Source organism: Pholis gunnellus (genome assembly GCF_910591455.1).
Source record: "Pholis gunnellus genome assembly, chromosome: 5".
In the NCBI taxonomy this organism is placed as follows: domain Eukaryota; kingdom Metazoa; phylum Chordata; class Actinopteri; order Perciformes; family Pholidae; genus Pholis; species Pholis gunnellus.
Window position 1 is genome coordinate 8,260,411 of NC_136531.1, and position 27,500 is coordinate 8,287,910.

General features: G+C 42.1%; 1 protein-coding gene across 1 annotated transcript; it reads right to left on the bottom strand.

The window, feature by feature from the left end:
- Positions 1-1,235: 1,235 nt before the first annotated feature.
- fhip1aa (FHF complex subunit HOOK interacting protein 1Aa) lies at positions 1,236-27,500 on the bottom strand. Its single transcript, XM_079159193.1, has 13 exons — positions 27,299-27,500; positions 18,363-18,423; positions 16,208-16,424; positions 11,948-12,631; positions 10,113-10,271; positions 9,865-9,951; positions 8,667-8,834; positions 8,050-8,129; positions 7,684-7,886; positions 5,900-6,907; positions 5,623-5,801; positions 4,707-4,827; positions 1,236-3,593 (listed from the first exon to the last, which is right to left on the bottom strand). Exons 3-13 carry the CDS (start codon positions 16,310-16,312, stop codon positions 3,403-3,405), a joined length of 2,985 nt encoding a protein of 994 aa, XP_079015319.1. The 5' UTR covers positions 16,313-16,424; positions 18,363-18,423; positions 27,299-27,500; the 3' UTR covers positions 1,236-3,402.

The following is a 27,500-nucleotide window of genomic DNA, read 5'->3' on the forward strand; positions in this document are numbered from 1 at the left end:
GATTTCAACAAAATATTCCTCTAAAACAGTCCTGCATATAATTTGATATAAACCTTTCAATAAACTTTATGTGCCATTAGCAACTGCCATATTGGCAATTATGGTAATTTGTGAGGCCTGAAAAATCACACAGCCGGAAGATGAAATTGCTGACATGATGTATGTTTTTTTTTTTTTTTTAAATCGAGAGGCAACAGAAACCTTGAGACAGCTCAGAGATCCAGACAGGAGAGCGATCAATGAGCTCCCTCTTGTGGCTGAAGCACCTAACTTGTTAGTTTTTAATAACATCTGTAATATGGTGCATTAAATCTGGATTCTCTCTGGCATTGCCATCTTCATCTTAATCGTTTCAATGCTTAAATGTCCTTTTTATATCCGTCTGTCTCTTCTCATCTGCATCCTCTCTTGTAGGATCAGTACACACGATAATGACCGTTACCTGACCTCAACAGTTTGCTTCTTGCATTTGTACCCTCAGTGCAGTTTACTTTTATGTGGTGATTTAAAGCAAGTCTTACTTTGGAAACTAAATAATTCCCAATATTTTTGCATATTTCCTGCAGTTTATCCCACATTGACGTACTTTCACGCTGCTTTCTTAACACTTTAGCACAGAGATGTTAATCTTGTGCAGTCAAGTACTGATGATGAACCGGATATTTACGAGCTGTTAAAGGTCGCTTCAAGCTCAAGTGTTCACCCGAGAACAAGACCTACTCTGCGTTCCAATGCCCGTTCTAGCATACTATTTAGTATGTGAAAAGCACACCAAAAAATACCAGGATGTTCTACTACATCCAGTCTCACATTGCGGTATACAAGCCAGCATGCTTTTCAGGCTATTCCGACCCACAATTCTTTGCGCAGGAGATATATGAGCAAGAGGGTCACAGTTCAAGGTGCCGTGTTATAAGGAAGTATTCCGTCCCAACTAAGTGCATATTGCATGCAACAGTACGTCCTTTGTAAGGGCAGCTGCAGTACGTACTAAAAGTAAAAAGAAAAAGTATGCGATTTGGAACACAGCTCTAGTTTTGACTGCAGTCTCTCAGGGGGAAGGGCTGTCCAGAAAGGCAATGTGTATTAAATTAAGATGTCAGAACAAACAGCCACAAACCACCTCTGGCACAAAGGAAAGAATGTATTGATTGTGTCAAGTGAAGCAGTTGGCTTTCTGTTTTGAAAAGAGTACAGGGGGTAAAAGTCAACAAAATACGTGCATCCAGTTTCATTTACCAGAAGTTGATTTTATTGAAAGAGGCATGCCTTTAGGTCTTGGACAGAAAACTGAGGCCGAATGGTGTAAGAAAGGTTGAATCTTTGGAATAAAAACCCACTGAGACAGAAACTGGTCTATAAGCTTGGTCATAATACCCGTCTTCATGCCACAATGCTGCTAAAACCGATTGTTCTACTGTGCTCAATGAATCTGTGCTGGTTGAGGTGTCTGCAGTGACACTGTAGTATGAAAAACGCTCAGCAATATTCTTTTACCAGAGAGAACTACTTATTTAACCACTCTGAAAAATGTCTGTGATTGATACAAATATACAATTCCAAACCATTTTTCTACAAACAATATGAGTACACAAAAGACCTCACTGCATGATCTATTGCAAGTAGACACTGAATGGATTTAAATAGGAACAAAAACACATTCAATCCAGATTTAAGACTAAAGATAAACACAATTCTTTGTCTTATTAGCTGGACATATGAGATGATGATCAACATTGTATACGTTTTTATACTTTGTTAGAGTTTGTCGAAGCTGTCCATTATTGCAGTAATAATGGAGCTCTGAATAAACAGTTCTAATCATTTCCGACGTATTTTTTCTACATAAAATTCTGTAATTTTTTCAAATATTTTCTATTTCCCAGGTAAATGTACACATTATTTTTTTACTCCTCGAAAATTAATTTGAAACAAACACCATTTTTCAAAGCGGTGTCGGTGTCTTCTGTGGAGGAATAATGGTACGGAACAAAATATGTTGAACGTCACACTTTCCTTTACCCTTGTGTAATAATCCATTCCTGTATAAGTCCATTCGAAATCAGGCAATAATGTGAACAAAAATCATAATTTAGGCACTAATTATGAAGTATTTCTGTCCTGGTAAATTCATTTAGACAGCAGAGGCATGATTTGTAACAAAATATATCTCTTGTAATATCTCAATTTAACAACCATGTGAAATACCTGGACTAAAATAAAGGCGATGCCCAACAGTTAACCGTTACAATGTGAGATGTTTTCCACCAGATGCAAAACTACGACTCTCCGAGCAGTGATATGAGACTTATCACAACTACTAAACCCTAAACAATCCCTAAATAGAACATGATGACAAACCATAACTAACCTTTAGCATAACCACATGAAAAAAAATATATGGCGATAGAAACTCTTAAATACCCCTTCCCATTCTGAAAATATCTAATTATACCCAACATATCCTTGATTTGCATAGTGTCCTGTGTCATTAGAACTTCTTACAATATGTACATCATAAAGCATCACTAAATGAAGGCAAATTAAATATAGCATGAATAATTCTGTTTTGGAGGTCATCTGGAGAAGATGTGGAGCCCATTGATGTGAGACACTAGTGCATTGTAGAAAAACCGCTTCACCCAAAGGCTTCCTAGAGAACGTGCATTAAAAAGACTCCTGAGGTACCGTCATGAATTAACAGAAAAACACCAAAACAAATGTACATCTAACACACAAAGATATGTGGAAACACCAAAGTTCAAAGACAAAAGTGACCCACCCGTTTTGCCCAAAAGAAAGTTGTCATGTAACAGTTTGCATAAGAAGTTTGGATTGCGTGACGTTGTCGGACCTGCTGCCAGTCGGCTCCAACAGTTAATCTTCAAATTACATTTTAATGCTGTTATTCAAAGGCTCGCCCTCTGAAAGGGAGCAGAGGCAAATATGGTGCGTAATCCTACGGCAAAGAGGCAGCAACCCTCTGAAAAGCCACCTGAGTATTTAACAGAACCACACTGAGCAGCGACATTCAGAAGTTCAGATAAGGGCTGATGATTGCTTCAAAAATGTTTTGCCGTTTTTGCTAAAATCTTTTCTCTACAGTCTTTGGTTGGTGGACCTGGAGCTCGCTCTTAGGAGCATTATCGGCTGGTGCAGGCTTCAGCTAACAGCTCAACGTTCACCTCTCCTTCTTGGCTGCCAAACAGAACTTTACAGAACTAGAAAAACAACATTTAAAAGTATTATAACTTGATTATCTTTGCTTAGGAGAAAATGTGCTATGATTTTTTTTTAAATAGTTGTATAAAACTAGGATCTGAGATAAAACCATTGCTTTAAAAAATAAAATAAAAGTCTTATAAGTCTTTCAGAGTTAAACTGGACTCTACTGGGACACGCTCACTCTTCCATAGGAATGTATGATAAGATTGAGTGCTCTTGTGCGATAGCAGCCAGTTCTTTGAGGAACTCCGTGAAGAGGACGGTGGCGAAGACTTCTGTCCGTTCCAGAGAGATGGCTTTGGGTTTCGGTGGCGGCGAGCTCTTCAACATCCTTCCCGCCTCGCCGTGGGTGGAGCTTCTGCTTTCGTCTGTGAACATGGAGATTTAATGAGCAACAATGACAAAATGAAAAACAAATCCTGAATGAATACACTCTGTGCCAATGCATGAGTTGGAACTGAAGACATTTTGTAAACATAATATATTCCTGTTAAGGATTTCTCCATTTATAAATAATTGCTTTTTTTGGGGGGAAAAACATGTACAAGTAAGGAGAGTACCCCTGCTAACCTACTGAGACATTTTCTTCATAGAAAATTCTGGCTCTTATCTTTCTGCAAACATACTTCCAACAAGTTGTTTTTTTTGTAGCTTATACAACTCTCAAACCACGGGGAACCTAGTTCAAAAACAGGGCTGACGCTCCAGGGTTGAGCTGAGACTGTTGCTCAACTGCAACATCGCTTAAGAAAATCAAGTAGAATTTATAATGGTTCCCAACAGACACGGCCGATAATGAATGCAGATGTTGTTTTGAACTTGACCCATTTTGTAACGGCACATTTTTGACATCGAGGAACTCAACAACAGTGCAGAATTTATATTCTTGTCATCGAAAACAATAAAAACAATGCTCAAGCTATTAAGTTTCATCCCGAGCCAACGTCGTATTGAAAATACATTATATAATTGATGGCTGGGGGTATAATTACATTTGTTTTCCAAAATCTGAACACTATTTATCACAGTTTACTATAATATATAAATAAAAAAAGTCAAATAGATAAGAAAATGTGTATTATTATTAGTGAAAGATAAAGATGCCAATATGGCCAAGAATGTGTTGTGAGGTCACAGTGACCTTTGACACGGTGTTCCTGAGATATTGAGTTCACGATTATGGACCAGCCAGCGGACTACCAGCCTCTCTAATGTTCACTGATTAAAATATTATATATTGTTTGTTACATCCGTACAAAAAAAAAAACAGCGTAAATCTCAAAGTGTCATCTCAAAATGTCAAACTATTCCTTTAAAAGTTGGAGTAAAACCTGCTTGGATTGAAAAGCCTGAATTGAAAATGAATGTTTTGAATACTTTTCATGCATAACTCGTACTGTTATAGATTATGTGAGAACACAGATTCCAGCCGTAGCTGGCGTAGACACAAACATTCCAGATGTGGGTGTGTCTGTCGTCACCTGCAGCTATGAAGGATGTCTCCCTGGCCAGCAGCCAGTGTTGGGCGGCAGTGATCAGCTCTGGAAAGTCTTTTCTGGTGGCAGCCTGCTCTTCTATCTGGTTCTTCACGGTGGCCAGGACCTGAAGGGAAACACAGAAAAGAAACGGAGGATTACTGCGCATTCACATCTGCAGTGTTTGCACTGATGTAATTAAAGCTAGATTTAAGTTAAGTTGTGATGTTTTAGTTGTTGAAATTCTCTTTACATCCCAATTTCAATCAATAAATCAAAATGAGCTGACAAAATAAACCGATAAGGAAAGCACTCTGCCTCTGCATTCATTGTGCGTCACAGGAGCCTTCTACAAGCTGCTGGCTTGACAGCTGTCGAGTACCAACAATAGCACCGTTCGTTGTTTACGCTTATAATGATCATTTTGGGCGAGAGGCCTGAAGGAAGAGGCTGTCACAGTTGCCAACTTGGCGACCTTCTCACTAGATTTAGTGACTTTATGAGCTGGTGCTGCTCGTTACTTTCATTGGAAGAGTTGGCAACACTGGGAGGGGTTTTTCGGTCGGATGCTTTTTGTAATTTAGTGTACTCTTGCTGGTTTCTCCGATGTTACCGACCCAAGCAGCCTGATTGTATTGATAAAAGGATCTCTTGTTCAGCAGGGAGAAATAGAGGAAGCTGTCTTTACTTTACTTTACTCAAGAGCAGCTACAGAACTGCGCTCAGATTACAAACTTTAAATCTCACTTTTGAAAGGTCAACTGCAAGTTTCAACAGCTTTCAGCGACGCAACCAAACCCAAATCATTTGCGTTCCTTGTCTTCATTCTGACGCCTCAAGGGAAGGAAGGGGGGGAAAAGCCTCACTCCTGCCTGCACATGCACATGCACACACACACATACACACAACGTATCTGTCTTACCTGGTAGAGGGAGCGAACGGTCGGCTGAAAGACCAAGTTGGTGTTGAGAAGGAAAGAGCGCAAGAGGGGCTGAGGGTAGGCCGCCAACTGGGCCAGGATGCCCGTCAACAACAAGTTGACGTGAAGCGTGTTACTCGGCATGTTCTCCAGACGAGACATCAGCACGCTGACAAATGGACCTGCAGGAAGAATAATAATCATAAACAGCATTTCAATTGTGCGGTTTTGGCGATTAATGACGCTGCTGCAAAGAAGTGAAGATTTCCCTTACACTTACCGGTAAAAGGCGCCGACTGCTTTCGTCCTGCACTTCCGCTGACAAACTTGGGCCCAAAGGGTGAATGCAGTTTCTCTGGCTCTGGTGTCTCAGCAGAGAAGGAGGTGAAATCCATCTCCTCGACCTCCTCCTCCTCCTCCTCCTCCTCCTCCTCTGCAGGCGTGACAGGCTTCTTCAACTCTCCATCGGGTTTGACCTGTTTTCCACCTGCTTTAGTGTCCAACGTACGAATGAGCTCCTCATACTGAGCTAAAAGGTCATGACCCGACCCGGCAGCTGTGGTGTTTTGAAGGTGGGAATTACAATCCGTCTGACCTTTGGCCTTTGTGTCCAAGGTATTTTTATCAGCCATCACAGAGGTTGGAAGTGTTAAACTGAGTCCGTTTTTTAGGGGGACTTCTGCGGATCCCGGTTGGGTTTCTTTCGATTCAGACCCGCTGGATTTGAGCTTACCGCTTTCAGTATCTCTGGTGTCTTTCTTGGCTACGAGATCGTACACCATGACGTCGTCCTGGAACTCGTTTTCCTCAATATATGAACCTTGTACAAGCATGACGGCTGTTTTCCTCATCTCCTGGATGTGCTTCGGGGGCTCCGCGGGAGGCCGCTGTGGACGTTTAATCTCCACAGGAGCCTCAGCGGTCTGCACCGGACACGCGTCATAGCTATCGTCCCACTCCAGCTCCAGCTGGGTGATGGCGGGCGGCTCTGTATTCGGCGGAGGGCAGGGCCGAGGCGCCGGCGGCTGCGGAACTCGCTTGAAAGCCACCTGGGTTTGCCTACTCTTCAGCCCCGGCTCCTCGAGGACGCCGGGCTGGTATTTCTCAGGAGGGGGGTCCTCGCCGTCGTACCGGGCTGACCAAACCTGGCAGGCCTGAATGCAGCTGCTGATGCTCAGGCGGGCGTCGTAGAGGTAATGAAGATAATTGACATCCAGGTAGATTTCTGAGCCGATGGTGCAGGAGTTACCGGAGCCATCGTCATCCACTAAGAAGCTCTGCCTTTCCTCTGGAAGAGAAAGAACGGATAGGAAATGTTGATAAAAGCTGACGTGCAGCGCCTCAGCGCAGTGTTCATGCGGAGCAGAACTAATGAGTTTGACATGTAGCTACAGGGGGTAAAGTGATGTAATACAGCGACACAGCAGGAGAGCTCACTATTTGACGGAATACTCATAAACACTCATAGAATCCCTGTTATAAGTCCCAGATGAATGCGCATCAACACCTTGTACTGTACTCAAAACCATGTTTACACAGATTTAGAAAATGTAACGTTAATAAATTATACTCTTTATTATTATTGGGCTTTAGCACTCTTACTGCTGCAGTTAATGACTTTCCATTTTCCTCCCGTCCGTCTGTTCTTGTTTGTTCTTTGTCTGCACACCGCTATTACTGAGGGTATAACATGCACTCACTCAACTGGGGTTATGAATAGTAAAATCTGCTGGACCAATTCGCTTTGCAGCAGATTTGAAAGGAACGAAAACCAAAAGAATCGTTAAAGCAGATCACAAAAACTGCTGAAAAGCAGGCATTCATTTTGGCTTTTCTATAGCACATCCAGTACTTTAAGAAAGTAAGAGTATTAAGTAACGTCAAAGCATTACAGGCTTTACACAGCTGAGCTCAACCTTAAGGACACCTCAGCCTTTCAGTAGTTACTTTGGAGAGTACAATCTTATAATAACCCATTGATTAAATTAGCAAAAATTAGATTGAAACTGTAAAAAAACAGACATTTAAAGATAAAAGTGTCTTTAAACGTCCCGTACTTCTTACCCTTGGCGCTGGTGTTGTTGGGAGTCTCTGCACCTTTGGAAAAGAGGATGGAGTCCAGCTGTCGGAGAGGCGGGGGGCTGTGATCAGGGGAGCAGCAGGACGGCGTTAATGCCAGGATCTTGGCTGCTGACACAGAGTAGCAGTCCCTCTCCCCAACAACACGCCTCTGACTCAACATCATGTGATTACAGGGGATCAGGTACCTGGGGAGGCAAAAAGGAACGGATCCTGTTAGGAAAACCAGCGTGAGCACGAAACACAAATCTGCACGGTGGGAGGTAGCAATGTAAAAGCTCATCATGTCGTAAACCAATTAGACGTATCCTGCTTTCATAACAGGCGTAACTCTGAGTGTGTGCCACTCACCTCAATATGAGCTGCAGCATCACATCTTCACAGTATAAGCCAATGAGAGTGTGGAAAAGTGCCAGGGACACAGTGCCCAACTGCAGAGTTAAAGCACATGACAACAACTCAGGACTTTTACACTACTGCTGAAACTTTGTCCATTAGTCAAGAAACAGTAATTCATTGTAATGATTGGCCTAGAGAAGGTCGAGGATTGAGAGATTTTTGTAAAATATATATTTTTTATAACAACATGACTACTTGATAAGTTATTAAACTTCAACGGTAAAAGCAAACAGGAAAATACCTGAAATGTGGAATGTTTGCATGTTAGTCAATGTTTAATTTGGCTCAAGGTATGTTTGTTAATTTTTTTTAATTGTGCAAAATAAATAAACTAACTAACTAACATTTTTCACTGAGTTGCAGGTATGCCGAAGCTGACTGTTACCAAACACTGGAGGAAACTCCCCGAGACATTTACACAGCCGAACGTCAATGCAAAGAAACCATTACTTATTCATGTTCGCGATTTGAACAAGGTGTTTTTGAGTGTAATGTGTGTGTCTGTGTTTTTAAGACTAACAGACATGTACAGAGGTGTTGTTGGCAGTTCGCTGGGTTTCGCTCTGTACCTGGAACGGCGTGTTGATGCGGCTGACTAGAGTGTCTAAAATGTGGACGCTCTCATGTCGGTGCAGGAGGATGAAGGAGAGGAAAGTCTGCAGCAGCGTCGGCTCAGACACAGCCCTCAGGAAGAGGTCGAGGTATGCCGTGGTGGTCATCACCTCTTCCAGGGTCAACTTCACAGAGGAAGAAATCATTAGTCAGTCAGTTAGAATGTGTGTTAGTGCAAATAAAATATTTAGCATACTGTAATTCTTGAGGTCTGCACGGATAAAAGCAAACGGAACAATTGTAAGTATTTTAAAGCTTCATTTGGACAGGATTTAATTTGCTCTGGGAAGGTAGGCAATCTTTTTAGGCTTTCTTGCCCTAAAGTTAGATTCACAGACTGTATATGAGAAGTGGATGTAGTCACCGTGATGTCACCCATTGGTTTGTGGACTGTTGTTTTGAAGCCTCAAGTTTGGCAATTTGGCCTTCACCATCTTGGTTTTTGCAAACCAGACGTGACATGAGAAGGTGGAGCTAAGATAAGACATTTTTAGCCAAAAAGCTTATAATTAACTTTAATAAACTAAAAACACACTGTGAAAGGGTTAAAGTTTTACTCTAAATAGGATCATCATTTATAAATGAACATCATGCTGTATTGAAGAAGACTTGAAACTAGCGATTGAGACCATAAACTCATGTTTACTGAGGTAATAAATCAAGTGAGAAGTAGGTTCATGTTCTCATAATATTCTAAACCATAAGACATCTTATTACGACTGGAGGAGTCGCCCCCTGATAGCCGGTAGAAAGAATGCAAGTTTAAGACACTTCTGCATTTGCTTCACTTTTCAGGGTTAGATGAGAAGATGGACTCAGATATGAGAGTGGTATCCATCTTCTCATTTCGCTCACTCTCTTTTCCAAAATGTCGAACTACCCCTTTAATTCGATATGTGTAACTGTTAACCCCCTCCCCCAGTATTAATTACAGTAGGAAATTCCCTAAATATATTGGTCTTCCTTTTATTTATGTCTCTTCCAGACACACAGACATTGTATTTTGAAACATGATTTTCCACCTTCTGTTATGTTGTGATCAGTAAAATGCCATCCACAGCAATAAGTTTAGCTACTGAGGAGCATTACTGCATACTTGTCAAAATGAGGTGTTACATAGGATGTGAAGAGGAGAAGGAAGAAGAGTATACCAACCTTGTGGAGAGCGGGTGCTAGGACAGGCACGAGGAATCCGTTGTAGATGTAGCTAACCAGCTGGTCTCTGATATCCGGGTGGGCCACCTGGGAACAGTCACACATCAAGTCAAGAGTGCAGTCAAGCAGAAGGTTGCAGCCATTTACCACGTGTGAATAACCCCGGTAACCGTGTAACCTTGTAAATGTTTCACGTGGCAGAGAGCTTTGTGTGTGTGCAGCCTCGTCAGTCAGCACACGTTTTTCACCTGAATTACAGCGTTGCAGAACTCCAGCGAGTTGAGAAACTGGACGAGGGACGGCATTTGGAGCCAGTCCTCTTTGTGCAGGCAGTGCCAGTCCGCACTGGGAACCTCCAGCTTCGTGGGCAGAGACGAGTACAGGCCGCTCAGCCCTGTGGCCAGAACCTGAGACAGAGAGAGAGAGAGAGAGACAGAGAGACAGACAGACAGAAAGAGAGACAGAGACAGAGAGAGAGAGAGACGTCAACATCAAATAAAATGTTACCGTATTCTAGATACAGTCAATAGCTGATTTGGGTTTTCACTAATCCTGTAAAATGTGTTGACTTTGGTGATCCTCAGACTTTTCCTTCCATTCTTGACAGCTATTGGATGGATTTCCATGCAATTTAAAATGCGGATCCCCACAGGATGATTTGCTATAACATAGATTTTTGACTTTATATTTTTAGCATCATCAAGACAAGATGGCGTTTTTGGTTTATGTATAAATACCTACTAAACTAAGAACTAAGAACATTCCTTTCGTGAATGGGTAAACATTACAGCTGCTAAACATCAGCATGTTAGCATTGTCATTATGAGCGTGTCAGTACGCCGACATTAGCATTCAGCTCAAAACCGCTAGCATGGCTGTAGACCAGTAACTACAGAGCTTCTGTCTATACAGGAAGATGGATGTTAAAAAGCAGTTTGTCATGAAGGTGTTTTCATGATAAACTGTAATACCTACACTACATCCTGAAAAATATTTTACCTGTACTTTACTGTAGAAAAAAAACACTGTGCCACAAACCTAGCATCATGTGATATATCGAGTCTAATGAAAAATAATTTGACACCAAGTGATAATAGAGAGAATATTATGAGAATATTATGGAATTCATTCAACATTAATGAGGCAGTGTTTGGCATAAACAATTTATCTTTGGCTGGCAGTTTTACTTTCGGCTTCACACAACAGATTTATAACGGTTTTACTGCTCACTGCAATTCAAAATACTTTTGTAAATCATTTCTTCTTTTCCATTTTGTTAATGAAATGCAGATGTAAACACAGCACTGCAGCAGCCTTCAGTACATAACAGCCAGCCAGCTCCTCCTCAAACAGCATACGTACGGATTCATACCTCGTACAGGTCAGCTCTATAAATATATTTGAGCAGCAGTTGCAGTTTATTGCCTATAATTTCCTTTCATAATCATCATGATGTGATAATTAGGTCACTAATTAATTCCGTAATGTCAGCAGGCTTTCCGTGTAACAAACGGTCAGTATTAACATGACTTCTGTCTTTTCTTCTGTCTTCAAGTATTTACAGGGCAGGATTTAAGAAAACAACAGTCTATGGCAGAGTAATTACACTGTAAGATTATGCATCATTAGTGTTGCATTGATGTATACATCCTCTATAGGATTATCCTTGTCGCCTGCCGGCGGAACCAATTAAATTCAGTCATCACTCGGTAAACTGGCATCACATCAAAAGCAATTTCTCATTGCGATGTCTGCAGCCGTGGGTAAATGTCATTATTTACGTGGGATTATCTTGCAACCGTGCCTTAATCTTATGAATGCCAGACATTTGTAACACTCAATGAGATGGTTTAACCTTGCGTCAAGTGGCTCCATGAATTCATCTGCACATTTTTTTTTGCCTGATTATGAAGCCGAAGGGTCACTGGAGTGGGATCAACATTTCCTCATACATAAAGGTTGAGTTAATTAGGAAAATCAAAAACAGAGGGGCTCAGTCTGAGGATATTCACAGGTACTAGAATCCACCAGGTGAATGACAGCAAGAAGAAAAGGTAAAAGGTCATTTGTCAGAGGGACTAACCGGACAGAAGTAGGTATTCTCTGCGATGTGTTTGGCCACTCGCTCGTTCTCAGCCGACAACGACATGATGAGCAGCAGTGCATCTCTGGCTTGCTGGCCCACTGTGCCCTCCCTGTGGATGAAGGGGATGAGCAGGGAGAAGATGAGGAAGTTGGTGGCTCCCTGATCCTCGCTGGTGTGGAAAAACAGCTCCAGGATTGAGGGGTCCTTCGCCAGCACGCAGCACAGCTGGTTGAGCAGCAGCACCAGCTCGGCTTCGACCTGTGGCGACGCCGTGCCCGAGCAGGACGACAGCAGCATCATGAGCGGCCGCAGGATGGGCTTGTGATGCAGCAGGGGCTGGCGCGCCTGGCCCACCAGCATCTCGTACATCTTCAGCTGCTCCAGCTTCATGTCGTCCGTGAACTCCCGGCGGAGGCTCCACACGAAGAGACGCTCCATCACGTTCTCCATCACCACAAACTCCAGGATGGGGCCCATGGCGCCGACCTGACCGCTCTCTTCCTCCATCAGCAGGAACAGCATGTGCTCCACATAGTTCTGCACCGCGCTCGCCTCGTCTCCGGGGATGGGGCCGAAACGAGGGCCGCCACTCGAGCCGCCGCCGCCGAGGTTGATGACACCGAGGGAGGACAAGGTGGAGCTGCTGCGCAGGGGATCATGCTTTTCTAGGATCTTCACCACCTACAATAAGAGATAAGAGGAATGTTACTCAACTGAACACATTGTTACCCTATATCATTTGATTTTCATGCAAGATCAGCTTTGCAGCAAACTTTGCAAAGAATATGCAATTATGCTTTTGCTATCATAAATGCGTTAAAGTAGAAAGAAAGGTTGGTGGAAGGTTTTAAATAAAGAACACAAGTTTTGCAAAAGAAATCTATAAATTCACTCAATGATGAGGCCTTTGTGAAAGACACATTTACCAGGTTTCCGTGGGTTAATATGTTGTTTGTGGTGGTTGATACTTGGATTGGAGATGTGTGCTAAAGCGACACTTGAACACATTAGACACTTTTTTACAGTCTGCATGACTGCATATGAATGCTCCATCTGATCAGCCTACACTTTCAACTGTATTTCCTTTTGATGAGAAGAAATAAATTCAAAATGATATTACAAAGTTCAGTTTGGAAGGGGACACTGCTCAAACTCAATCCACGAAATCCAAGAAAGAAGCAAATTGATCGCTGGGCTTTAAAAAGTGCAAAATGCGCAGAATCAGTTTCCATTTTTGTTGACAAAGACGATCTTAAGCATTACCACTCACATAATGTAAAGTATATGTGCAATACCATGGACACTTGACATATGGTACAAGTCAGTTTTTTTCTTTTTATAGCAGTTTTAATCTTGTTTGTATAGACAGTGCTTGTACAGCATGTTTAATTAATACAAGTTTGTTAAAGGTAAAACCATTCCCTTCTTCCTGACAGGTTAATCATCAACAATAATGGGGTGTAAACAGACCAGCAGCACAGTACCGATAAACTCAGTTTGGTAGCACACAGTGAAACAGTCCTTTGTGTATCCAGTCCCTCCCTTGCGTGTTGGCTGCGTGGAAACCAGAGTCACAATAATGGAGCCAGTGTCCCCGGCCTGACACTGCTGCCATGACAATAACTGGTTGTGCACAAGAGGGCTGGGCATTGCTGATGGAAACATGAGAACAGAGTTTGTACAGCCCTTTGGGGCCCGTGGCCCAGTGGGATCAGTCCAGTTCAGGCTCTCTGTCCAAGGAAGAATTGTTCTTACTGGACACACATATACACATATAAATATATAAGGAGTCAGATTATTACTGACACTATTAAGGTCAGTTGCAGACAAGGATAAAGGTGCACACAAGCTTGGGAGAATTTTGATTGCCTCTCGACGGCTTTCAACATTGAGACGCCTGAGCTGGCAGCACATCGCTAACGTCGCTAACAGTGCAAACTACAGTGACAGTGCTGGCAGAGCTAACAGTGTTTAGGTGAAGGGGAACCGGAGGGAGGGAGCTACACCTACGCGATTACGCTGTCGGTCAGAGCTTTGATATAGCAACAAACAACTATTTGACGTCTCAGCCGGCGCTGTGTAGAGAGCTGTTGAGAGGCAATAGATTTACTCTGAATTCAGTATAGAGAACCTTAAAGGTTTGTTGGCCTATGAGACCTAGAATATGTGTATTATAAGCAAAGTAGCTGCTAGTAAGCACTCATTTTTGGTTACTTGGGCCAGAATAGCATCTCTAGTTCAGGGATCTGAAAGTGTTAGAATTGAACACTTTGTTTCAGATTTAATCATCACAGGCCACAACTGGCAGTATTAATCGGAATGGGGAAATTGAAAGTGCAGTATTTGCCACATCCTCATTACCAGAAGTGTGGTGCCCTTGAGCAAGGCCCTTTCCGCTCCAGTGGAGCCTTTCAGACTGGTACTGGGGAGTTTCCAATTGTCAGAATTCTTAAATTTGCTGATGCAGGTGTCTTTCCTTAAAGCTGCTGGAGTTTTAACAGTAGTCAGCTTATACAGTACAGGCCCACATGAGTGTTTTGACGCATATCTTATGAATTATTAATACAAGAAAACATATGCAGCATCAGATTCCGGCAGTGCTCTGAATTACCAATTTTAAAAAGGTGTTAACATTGGAAAAATAATCCCAAATATTATTCTGAGGATTGGGATGAAAAGATTGAATAAAAAAAAAAAAAGATTGTTCTAAACTTTTATCACGCTTAATATATGTGCTTTTATTCCAGTTGACAGACTCTGACGTCTGAAGATGTTCTTAAATGTACACTGGATGGGGGTGTTTCCACCTGGAACTGTACAAGCCACTAAACAGAAACACATTCATAACATGTGGAATGTAAACCTGGAATGTAAGGAGTCAGGGCAGTTGGTTCCTCGTCACTATGGCTCTTCACCGTCATAAGTTAGAGATTTGTTGGCAGCCACAGCAACGGAGCGATTAGTTTGCATGTCACAACAAACACAAAGAGCTCAGTGAGGCCTGGAGAGCGGCAGATAAGACACAGCAAATGAACATAAACCTAATCTGCCAATGAAACAGACCGAGCTTCTTACAGAGGGACAAGGCCAATACTACTTACGACGTGTTACTCGGATTTCAAGGTTTTCCGAACTGAAACCAGTCAAGAGCACTCTTATCGCTCCACAGATAAGCTGAGCGTGGAAATAAGACTCTGCAGGAGTGAAATTGTGCTGCCAGTTTGCCTAAAGCAAAACAAGCTTTAATCTGAACAGGGAGTTCTCATTTGATCTGTTCACAGTCAGACTAGTGAAGAAATAAGTGAAACTGTAAAAATATAAACAATACGAATCCCAGACAGACATTATGCACGAGTAAAAAAAACCAGCTACAATGGTTAGCCTACCATCATGTTCAGTGCCAAGTCTGTCACTGGTCTGGACTCTACTGACAAGCCTGTTAAAAGTTTGCAACCCACTACAACAGGTTTGTATTCAAAACAATAGGCTCACTTACAGCACAGTTCTTCTACATCAATCTGAATTCACCAACCACAATAACAGATACACCCAGCACAATGCATGTGTAATTCATTTATTCTAACACAACTAGATAGAACCAAAAAGACACTATTCACTGAAAAGTCCACTCTCAGTGTTTGTGTACTGAAGGTTTAAAGTTTCTACATCACACTTTTTGTGAGCGGTCCAATATGCAAGTTGTGATATTACAAAACCCCGCTCGTATGTGCACGTGATTAACAAACATTCCTCCTTCAGCTGATGAATTTGAAAACAGCCTTTCTGCTGCACAAACTGCTCAAATTCTTCTTTACTACCTCGCCGACGGTAGAAACTGACTCCAGAGCTTTCCCCGCAGCACTAAACTGCACTTATGGCCAGTGGAATATTGGCAGTGGGGAGGCCGCCTGTCTCAGATGTTTGGCTCTTTGCAGCAGCATGTGTCCCTGTTCACCCCTGTGGGTCCTGGCAGCCAGTGAGGCCTCTACTACTCCTCCCACACTGAGATGAACAAACGTTACACAGAATGACACTGGCCAGCCACAAAAGGGGTTAGAAAAGTGTGTTGGTAACTAAGTGTCAGCTGCTTTAATGTCTGCATTGGTGTGTCAGCGTGTGGGGTCTGACCCTTTGTGGGGCTCACAGATAAATTAAGCTGAATTCCACAGTGGTTTTATTACATTTGACACCAGATACGCTTGTCGGGATCAGTTGTGCTTTAAGCTGCAGGGCTCTTGATTTAGTGCTGGTGCTTACCTGAGACCAGTGGTTCTTGAACACAATCATGCAGGTCTCTGGATCCACCCCTTTTAAGACCAGAGACTGCCCATCTGGGTTTCCATTGGCAACCATGGAGGCCATCACGGTGACCGGATCACGCGTGGGTTAGACCATGTCAGAGGCAGAAGGGGGACATTCCTGACTGCTTACTGGTGCAACCATAACCACAAGAGGAAGCAGCATTACAGAGGACCTGAGGATGCAGGAAAAAAAAGCAGATATGATTATACACAGAGCCACAAAAGGTTGATTCATAAAATAGCAGCACAGACGCACTTATGTGACTGGAGATTGTAGAGCATTTCTCTCCCTCTGCATGGCTAGACAGCAGCTATGACAGGTATGCAGGAGAGAGAGCAATAACAGGCAAAGTCAGATGACCAGAGGAGAGGAGAGACGCATCTCGCTCCACTTTGGCTGCCGGCCACACTCTGTACTTTCGGACTGAGATGTCAAATTGTTTTTGGACTACCTAAGACGCCCAAAGTGGATTCCTGCAGGCCCCCCTGACATCACTCTCATTGCAGAAACATTTTTTGACATCGGAAGGCGAACAGCGACTCGGTGTGAACAACTCTGGCTGAATGTGGGGAGTCAGAGAGGGGAAAAGACAACATATCTAAGCAAATGAGGTCTGCTTTGCTTGTTTGCATAAAAAAAAAAAAATCTTATTTTAGTTTAAAATAGCCTGAGGGCAGCTTTGCAGATCAGTTCCAACACTCACATTGGTACCATGGAAATTTGGAAGATTCCCACTTTTTACCCCAGAAAGGAACTATTTTCTTGCTTCCCTTGGAGAGGACATTCCTGGAACGATTGACTCTGCTAAATAAGACCAAAGTTTTATTTGACAACACTTGGAACAGACTGGATAATGAGAGGATAAAAAAATATATATATCAAGGTTGAATCCAGTTTTCTGCTAAACTGTAACATGTTTCCATGAACATGCCTGCACTTCAAGAGGAAGGATGTTAGGATGTGCCTTATCTGCCCGTGTTTCCTCTGCTTACAGACAGTGAATGTTTTCATCTGCTATCACTAGAACTTATATCACATCTATTTACAAATCACAGTCATGTTCAACAGATCTCACACATAATCTCTCCAACGAGATTAAGAGTCTCCAGGCTTGCAACTTAGTCGACTAATCGATTTAATCGACAGATCTGTAAAACCGAGTTTCTCCACAAAGAATCACTCAACAGCACCACTTTAAATTTTGCGTTTACAAGAGCTGTGCTCATAAGTTTCTTGGAAATAAGTCATTCAGCATGAAAAAAAGACCAAAACAATCGATTAGTTGACTAAGAGCCCTAATGCTAACAGTTGCTAATTATCACAAAACACAAAATACAGCTGAAGCTTGTGGGAAAGTGTTGCAGATATTAGGTCACAATCCAAAGAATCGGACAAATATCATTTAGATTTGTCCAAAACCTGACAATTGCACGAGAGGGAATGGCGTCAGATCAACAAAACCACTGGGATTCATCCTCTGGGTAACATGAATATCTGAACCAAATTCCAAAGCAATACATCCAACAGATGTTGAGACATTGGTGGTCATAGTTGGAGTCATCCTCAGGGTACCATGAATGTCTTCACAAAACTCCATCTAAACCCACCCAACAGATTTTTAATTCTGGATCAAAGTGGTGGCCCCAACGACTGACCAACATCCCTGGAGCCGAGCCGCTAGCGATGCTATAAAGGACGGTATGGTGCAAGTCTGTCCGTCTCTGAACGCTAACACAACATCAGGACAGAGTTAAACACTCACACAACACAACGCAGGATCATATGGACTCTGTCACCACGGGGGATCAACTGTAAAACAAGCAGCAGCTGCATGCCACAACACCGAATCTGAGCCTCTAGCTCCTGCCCCTAAATGTGCCTCTCAACCAATCACAGCTCAACCCCTTCTTTTGAATCCACTTTGCCCCAGTGAGGCAGAAACATCCCCACCAAGTTCAGGCATAACAAGGCACATAGTCAAACTTTCACCATCTGCTTTCAGTTAGAAGAGAGGTGGTTGGATTCTTGAGAAAGAATGTGTGTGTTGGATTCTTGAGAAGGAATGTGTGTGTGTGTGTGTGTGTGTGTGTGTGTGTGTGTGGTTTCATACCTTTGCTGAACCATCTTTAACAGGGACGTGTCGCTAAGCAGACGAGGATCTCATTCTTGATCTGTTGTCACAAAAGAAAAAGAGGGATGAAGACATGTCAAAGAGAGGAGCAGGAAGAGAGTGTGCGTGTGAGAGGCCAGGCATGGTGGGAAGTGACTGGACATGAGTAAGCTTCTCCGAAATGCTTCTTGGACGGAGATGGAGAAGGAGGACGTTACAAAGGGGGAGGGAGGGGAGAGCAGGAGGGGGGAGGGAGTAAAAAGAGAGGAAAACTATGGTGAGAGAAAGTGTAGAGAGAAGGAGGAGGCGCAAGAAAAATGACAGCGACAGTGTAAAAAGTTTAGAATGAACCAATGTTTCTGTAGGATTGCAACATCAATATCAAATCCTCATGATCCCTCCGTCGTGGGAGAAGAACACTATTGTCTCTTCCAATTAGTGTTGTGATGTAATTGGCATCCTTCACAACAGTGAGAGGCCAACTGCCCTCTCCAGCAGTTACACCGAGCCATCGTGCGAAATCCTGTCACGTAACGCAGCAGCCGCAAAACTCTCACCATCTAGTTTTAAAATCACACGTACATTATTAAAACATAACGATCATATAGACTTTTTTTGGGGGGGGTGGTAAGAATCTAAAAACGTTTGCCTGATATCACACAGAACGACCAATTCTTTACTTTCCAGTCGACTAAAATGTCTCGATCCCCGCCTATAAAAAAATGTGGGTTTCTTGGAAAACATGCAATCTTTCATAAAAGCATGACGTCGTGTAAACAGAGAGTGAGAGGGAGACAGATGGAGATGTGTGTGTGTGTGTGTGTGTGTGTGTGGGTGAGTGTGTTAAAAAGGAGTCATCAAACACTCATTTCGTTTTGCAGGCTGGTTCTGTGCCTCTCGATGGACTCACACTTGCAGTTTTTTCTCCAAGCAGCACAGTATAGACGCCACCCATGGAGATGTACATTAGATTCATTGTAACTTACAAGGACTCACTGTTCTTTTCATTTTCAGTTCGCCGTCTTGTTCAGGACACTTTGACATGAATAGGTGGAGCTCAGAAACTCCAACCTTGTGATTAAAGGCCGACCCGCTCTACTAACTCGGATACAGCAGCATGAAACGTAACTTTAATTCTCCTTTTTTTCCCTCTTCTGAGCTGACAGAATCGTTGCAATATTTCGTCTTGTGTAACTGAGGCGATGACGGTCGGTCCTGTGTAATCACACCTCCTTCAGTATGTCAGCAGAGAAAGACTGATAGAGAACGGTTAACCATCATGCTTCCTTGCTCTCGAGTTTGTCCTGCTGTCATTTTGATTTTGGGAAAAATATTGCCAAATATATCAAAATATTATCCTCAGAAATTCTTTATTGGTTGGGCTAAAGTCACTAGAGAAGACAGAGATAAACAAACATTACCTTGCTTATCTCTTGTCTTTTCTCATGAGCTGCAGAATAGCCTGAAGGATATCCTGATTTGCTGCAGCACTGTACATCAACCCGCTTGCTTTTCTTTAAGCTGCTTTCACCCGTTCACCAGCCTCACTTTTTGCCTCAGGTTATTTTGTCTGTTTTCAAAATTAGCTTGATGTAATCCGGGATTAGCTCCTCTCAGACAACAATACTCTGGCAACAACTGACTTCCTTCTCTCACATATGCTCTAGTTGGTACGGTTTAAATTTCTTGAACTATGGGCCAAATAGGTCAAGCAAATCAATTTACCACAACTAGGACTAAGTGCCGGCATTTTAAAACACTCCGAACGATCCAACGAGGGGCTGAAATATGCAACAAAGGCCGAAAGATTAAAATATGCTTTTTCAACTAACCCAGTAAAAAGGGCCTGCTAATGAAAGTCATGACCTACATCGTGCTCCCATTTACATTACCTGCTGTCATGTTGTCACATAGAGCCCACAGTTACCCAGAAGCCACTGCTCTACTTGCTCAAAATAACCTGACATACAGTACAGCCAGAAATGGGACGAGCAGAGCACATGCTAAAATATAGGTTGTTAAAAATACATCCTTTGTGCGTGTGTGTGTGTGTGTGTGTGTGTGTGTGTGTGCGTCGGTTCTTGAGATCTGAATGTTGATATGAGAATGCAGCGCTGCATGAGTGCATATTTGTCTGTTTACAGTCTCAAACTGCCGGCGTAGCAGTCTCATTGAGACACAAGCCTCCGCCGGATTCTCCTAATTTCCAATTATCCAATTAAGGCAATTTGATAATTACATATATTTGTCGCTTCACAGTCAGTGACGCGATCAACAGAGTAGTTGAATCCCGCCTGGGCTTTCTCTCAGTGCAGAGGCAGTTAGCTGCACCCAAAGACACCACGTCTCTATTCGTTTCCAACATGAGAGGACATTTGGACATCACGGGGTCATCTTTTTGAGGAGCACAAGTCAGTCTCGGTAATTCTTTCCAAAACATATGTTGATGTTTTGGACTTTGGGTTCATTTTCGACCAACAATCGATCGATAACTCAGACTTTTTAAAAATGTAACATTTTGAAGAAACTTGTTTACCCCGTTGTGTTGTACAACACTGTTGCTATATTATTTAACTGAACAATATGCTGTGGCGCACCAATTATAATGCTCTCTTCTTCTTTTAACTTGTTTTTCACTCTTTGATTTACTCTTTGATGTCAGGCCGTGATTGAAGGTCTCACAAGCCAAGTATTCAGTCACACCAACAGTTAGAAACTCAGCTCTTTTTACTGCTATTTCTTTGTAAGGTGACGTGTTTTTGAAGTATGAGTCGATGCCTCCACTTATTCCTGCGGGTCTTAGCTAATTGACGCAGACTGAAAAGTAATTTTTTGGGCTCATTCTTATGAACAAGAGCCAGATAAGAGCTATGAATTGTTACAAAATATCCATTTTTGCTGGACCATGTCATGCCTTGTCAACTGTTAATTGTTGCATCGGTTTAAGTCATTATTTATAAATCGCTCCACAGATACAGCTGGAAACTAAGAATGGTTTCTTAAGTGATGCAGCAAAGAGAGCAACAGGCTCTCGTCTGCTCACTCCCAAGTTAAACACGAAGACAAAGTGAGAACTATTGTGTTGCACCTCAGTGCTTTGCAAAGAAAGGAAAGAAGAGATAAAAGCCCAAGGCTGAAAGGAGCAAACAGGGTAAAAAAGAAAAAAGAAAAAGGAGAGAAATGCGCGCCTCAAGGGGTTTTGTCAGTTTTTTTGTGATCTGGTTTCGGGTATTGTCAGCTTTCTGTCATCCCAGAGGTTTTCATACGCACACAGGCGTCATCTGGACAAATAGTTTAGAGGCAGGACACACCCTTTACTCAGAATAAAGATCCTCTTTCTTGCTAAACAGGACTTTTAAACCTCAATTCCAGAGACTTTCAAGAGGAGATATTCAAAAAGACTTTTTCGAGTCGAACCAGCCTTATTGCATAATTGAGAGTGAGGTGGCCGCCATGGCAACACAGTGACAGACAGGCCCATTAAAGTGATAGTAGCTGATGAAATATTTAAGGGCTACTGATGAAGACAGTGCCTGCTCTAATAATGTATAGGCCCCCCCCCCCCCCCAGCCATTCAACAACACAACAAAGGGACACAAGGATATCTCGAACAACAATCTAATCATTGTCATTTTTGCTGTTAATGTCAAAAAGAATAATTAAAAAGTATTAATTTTAAATAGTTTAATTTATTTATGTTATTATTTTGGGGGCCTACTTTGATAAGAACGGATGGAAGAGAAAAATTAAGCAGAATATTTCCCATAAATCAATGTTGTTTTGATCATTTTCCTATGAACTTCACTCCATCATACATACATCAATCATACTGTTCCATATGTGAAGTATCAGGTGCTGAATAATGACTGTAAATAACTTATGAGATAAGACTGTGATTATGTAAGCAGATAATGTTGCTCCGCGCTGCATGCCTGCCGATTCTCACATGCACACGAAGGCTAACAGGGTGTTGGCTGTTGCATTCATCTCCAAACTGGTTTCAGAAACAGGCTGCTGGTATCATAATGCTCAGTGATCACAAGGGGTGAATCATTAACATATGCAAACACATACACAGGTGCTTAGTGAAGCTGGGGGAAGAGGAAGGGGGAGGAAACAGCGGTACCAAACACCCATAGGGGGGAAATAAAAGAAGAAGATAATCACCTATACAAGCCAACAAGAGGATAAAAGAGCCCTAATGCCCTTTTGATAAAAAAATCAAAGACTTCACAAACAGCAACTCTCTTGAAAGAGAGTTCAGCCTACAATGGAGAGACAGGCTTTTTCTGTAGACAGAAACACCCGTGTATGTACATTGTGGGTGTTTAAGGTACGAGTGTATCGAGTTTTCTTCAGCACAGGGAGCTTTTTTGGGGGTATTAAATTTCCCCCCGGGGACAAATATGTTTTTGAATTTGAATTGATTTCAAAAACAGTCATATTTTGTCTAACACCACAAAGAGTCTATAGCAATGCTCGGTGCTCTGTGAGGCTTTAGTTAAACAGAGCGTGGCTTTGTGCTAAATGCTAATATTAGCATAGCAACATTCTCCCAGCATATCCATGTTTAGGACATTTAATGTTTGCCTTGTTCACTTAGTTTAGCGTGTCAGCATGCTAATGTTTGCTAATTAGCATTAAAACACAAAGTACAGGTGATGCTGATGGGAATGCAATTAGTTTTGCAGGTATTAATAAAACAAAGAAATTTAGACCTGCTGATGGCGCAGGGTTGAAAAGTCCGGGATCACAAAGGTATTACAATTTGTCCAAGAGTAGGTGAGTATCAAATTTCACGGCAATCCAGCTAACTGTTGTCGAGACATTTTACTCAAAAACATATGTCAGCCTTAAAGGTGGCGCTAGAGGAAAAGTCATTAGGATTCATCCTCAGGGCACCATGAATGTCTGTACAAACCAAATGTTACAAATGCCTTCTGATACTTTACACAACTGGCCACTACATGTTTTTCGCTGTTTCTTTCTGACCCTCACAGGCTAAATTACCTCATTGTAAGAACACAATGTGGGCTGGTGACATCTTTCCTACTTTCATGTTGGTATTCAGCCCATCCCCACTCCACAATAGGCGTCTGTCAGTGATAAGAATGTGTTTCGTGTGGGTAAATGCTATCTCTGCTCCTGCTGCTTCCTCTAAAGCTTGTTTGCATCACGTCTCACTTGCTGACAAAATAAAGAAGGAGCCATGTTTGCATGTGGCATGGAAGATACAGCACGTCTGTGAAGTTCAGAGATGTTTACCAGAGAGATGAGAGCGAGCTGCAGAACTGCACTCAGAAATGCAATTAGCCAACTGGATGAAAAGAGGGTTCAAACAGCCATTGATATGTAGCTAACTAAAAAAATAGTTTGTTTTTAAAAGGGAATACAGAACATACGAAAAATCCTGCCAGGCTCATCTGGGTCAAATATTAGTTTGGGTGTGGATAACTAGCAAACCTGTTTTTTCAGTTTTTGTTCTTTGAAAGACTCTTTATTGCTTTTAAAACAACTTCTACAATATGATGACCTTTTTTTCTCATATATTTTCATGGCAAAGGAGATGCAAACTAATGTATCCGCTGGTGGCGCTTTGTAAAAACACTGGCCTCTTAGACTTTGTGCACGACTATGTTTTACATTATGTCAGTGACGACAGCAACAGAAGTGGTTCAAACAGATTCAGTGACAATCTCTATTCTTTTCCCTCTGAATAGAAGCTTTTTAAAAAGACAACACAGAGTGTGCCAGGAAAATGAGGCCGATTCTTCTTACTAAACTGGGACACAGATTAGCCAACAAATAATCCAATATGTACTTTAACTGAATAACAGAATAGACTACTCTGGCATCTGTATGTTTTTTTAATGGAGCTAAAGTTTGAGCGTCGTTCAAATTTAGCACAGTTAAAGATCGCCAAGCTAGCTGTTTCTCTATGCATCCAGTGGTTATGCTAAGCTAGGCTATTTACCTCCCAGCTGTAGCTTTACATCATCAACAAAGACATGAGGGGGGATATCAACCTGCTCATCAAACTCAAAAAGAAAGAAAATGTTGAACTATTTTAATGAAATAAAAGAGGTTGAATAAAAGGCAATGGTGATATTATAGGCTGAGCCGCTGAGAAATACTGCCAGTCGCTATCGCCACATAGCTTTCATGCCGTCTGTTACTTCCCAGGGTCAGCGTGGTGCTAATCCCAAACACGGGACAAAGCTGAGCTGGCTGTGTCTGTGTTGGGACACACACACACACACACACACACACACACACACACACACACACACACACACACACACACACACACACACACACACACACACACACACACACACACACACACACACACACACACACACACACACACACACACACACACAGGTATGGTGACGGCAGCACCTGTTCTATCCAAATTTCCCACAGGTTCTGGCAAACGTATCATGTATTTAACTAACTAAATAAAAGAACCGTCCCGTTGGGCTCTTTTTTTTTACAATAACTCCAATAAAACGCTAGTTAACTTTCTATTAAATCTATTGTTTTAAGAAGCTATTCAAAAACAACTTTTAAACAATCAGTGACATTGTGTTCGATATAGACAGCAACAAGCCAGGTGAAGCAAATCCAATTGCAATCACAAACTTGTGACCTGAACCTATACATCTAATCACATTAGTACGACACTTATTCACAGTCTAGCATACTGCGATGGAGATCCTGTATGTGAATATCTTGGTTGATCAGTCTGAAAACTGATGTCAACCAAACAGAATTCCCACTAAAACAGATTTGAATCCCCTCTGAACATCACTGGTAATCATACAGATGACTGATTAGCCACACGTTACTCAGAAATGTGTAACATCTTAAACTTCACTTGCATTCTTTGCTGCATGTCAGTATTCATGTCCAAGCGGTTTCAGGCATCGTTATGAAAAATAAATGTGAAAATTTGTAGAGATTTACATTTTTTGCTGAAGTCTCTGGAGTGGAACTGATTCAGAGGCAGCCAGAGACCTGTCGGCGTGTAGCCGATTATGAACATAACAGAGATCAGACGGTGCGAATAGAAACAGCATCAGAAAGTTCTCTCAATGAAACAGTGAAGAAGTGCAGCTTTGTCAAACACAACAACAACAAAAAAATCACACTAAACTGCTTCCGTACAAATCATGAAAACCTCACAATTTCTTTAAAAGTGACAAATACCTTTCAAGTGGAAGATATATTTACATCCCTTCCCCCTGAGAGCTGCACAGTTCAGAGTGCAGAAGAAGAAAAAGAGCCACTGTGGAGTACCGGGCTCTAAAGAGCATCATCCACAGGAGGAGCGCTTCTAAGACCACGGCAGCCACATTTGATGATGACATACAGACGCTTGTGGCTCGTTCTCAAATTAAAGACCAAAATAGTTTCAGGAGGAGATGATGGTTCAGTTGTTATCATGTGACCCAAGGATGGACTCTCTGAACGCAAGGCTGTTTGTTGGGGGAGGCAGAGGATTTGAAAGTGACCATGACCATCTCCATAGCAACTGTTCAAACTCCATCCACTGGCATGCAAAATACACTATTTTATGATAACAGGTAATAATTGCGTTCAAGAGGAAAACCTTTATTTTTTTTGCTCAAGAAAAATGCCCTCTGTTGTGTTATCAAAAGGTCTGATCAACCAAATGTATTGAAACAATTAGTTAATGTATTTATTAGTCCATTTCAATATTATTAAACTATTTTGATAATCAATTGATCCCTTTGACAAAAGCTCTCTGAATACGTCTTCTCAAAAGTGTCTCATATGGAAGAAGAATCAAGATATTTACATTGTTGACTGTTTTGCTGGACAAAATAAAACAATTTGAGTTGGTCTTCTTGGGTAATTGTGATTTTTTTTCTCTCACTATTTTCGGCCATATTATAGACAAAATAAATAACTGCTTATGTGAGAAAATAATTACCTGATTAGTCAATAATTTAAATAGTTAATTGCAGCCCCAAACAAGCTTTTGAAATATCCAGCTAACTTACAAACACACAAACAAACAGGGTGGAAATATAACTTCCCTTTAGCTGAGGGTTACATCTGGATGACACAGAGAGAGGGAGACACCTGAACAACAAACAGTCATGTTTGACATCTCCCCCCCCCCAGAAACTGGCCTCAAACGCTCAGTTTCCATCAGCTGACTGTGGATCACATTGATTTAGCAGCAGGGAAGAGAGCACCTGTAAAGGAGCGACACTCACACGGGATGGCCAGCCATGAAATATTAATGCTGTTTGCTGTGTAACTCAACACCGGCTGCTTTCTGCCTCCCTCACAGTGGACATCCGAGGTCAAAGCTCATTAGAAGCCCAAAAAGGTGAATCAGAACCAGGACAGGTAGGCTATACACTTCAGGCTCCTGCTGTGTGTGGCTGTAAAATAACTTTTTTTTTGGAGATGATAAACAACATGCGCGTGTATAGAATAAAGGACAGACGCTCTGCAAGTTTACGCAAGATTAAGAAACCAGATATATGTGTAAACATGTAACTAAGCTGCGACTTGTTCGTGTGCTGAAGTTGCAGAAATAGTGAGCTATGATTAGAGACAGGGCGGGTCCACTTTGTCTCTATGGTGAGGACACAACAGGGAGGCAAAGTGGAAACACGGCAGGGTGTTTCACTTATTTCACTTGAGAAGGATGCAAAGACTAGTGGTCATTTTTTCACGGGGAATCCCCCAGTAAACCCAGCAGAGACCTCTGGTTGCCCTGAAACCCGACCCTTCAACCCACCCGCACATGTCAATCACAGACTCCGCAACTGTCAAAGAAAAACACCGCACATGGACAAACAACACCAGCAATGTCCCTGCCGTGTTATCATAGAACAAGTGAGATAAAGCTACAACTGTAAACAAGACTTTTTCCTTCTTTCTTTATTTCTTACCGTCGGACGGATCCTCTCCGGTTGTGTAAAGAGCGCTCAGCAGTTTGAACGTCGTCGACCAGCAGGTTTCACCACAAACACACTCCCGGTGTTTCCTCTCAGGAATAAATAACACAGTCGCTTCTTATCACAGCTCCATAATGTCCCCCTTTCATTCCAGTACACCGAGTTATTATACGTGTAATCGAGCTACTTAACCTGG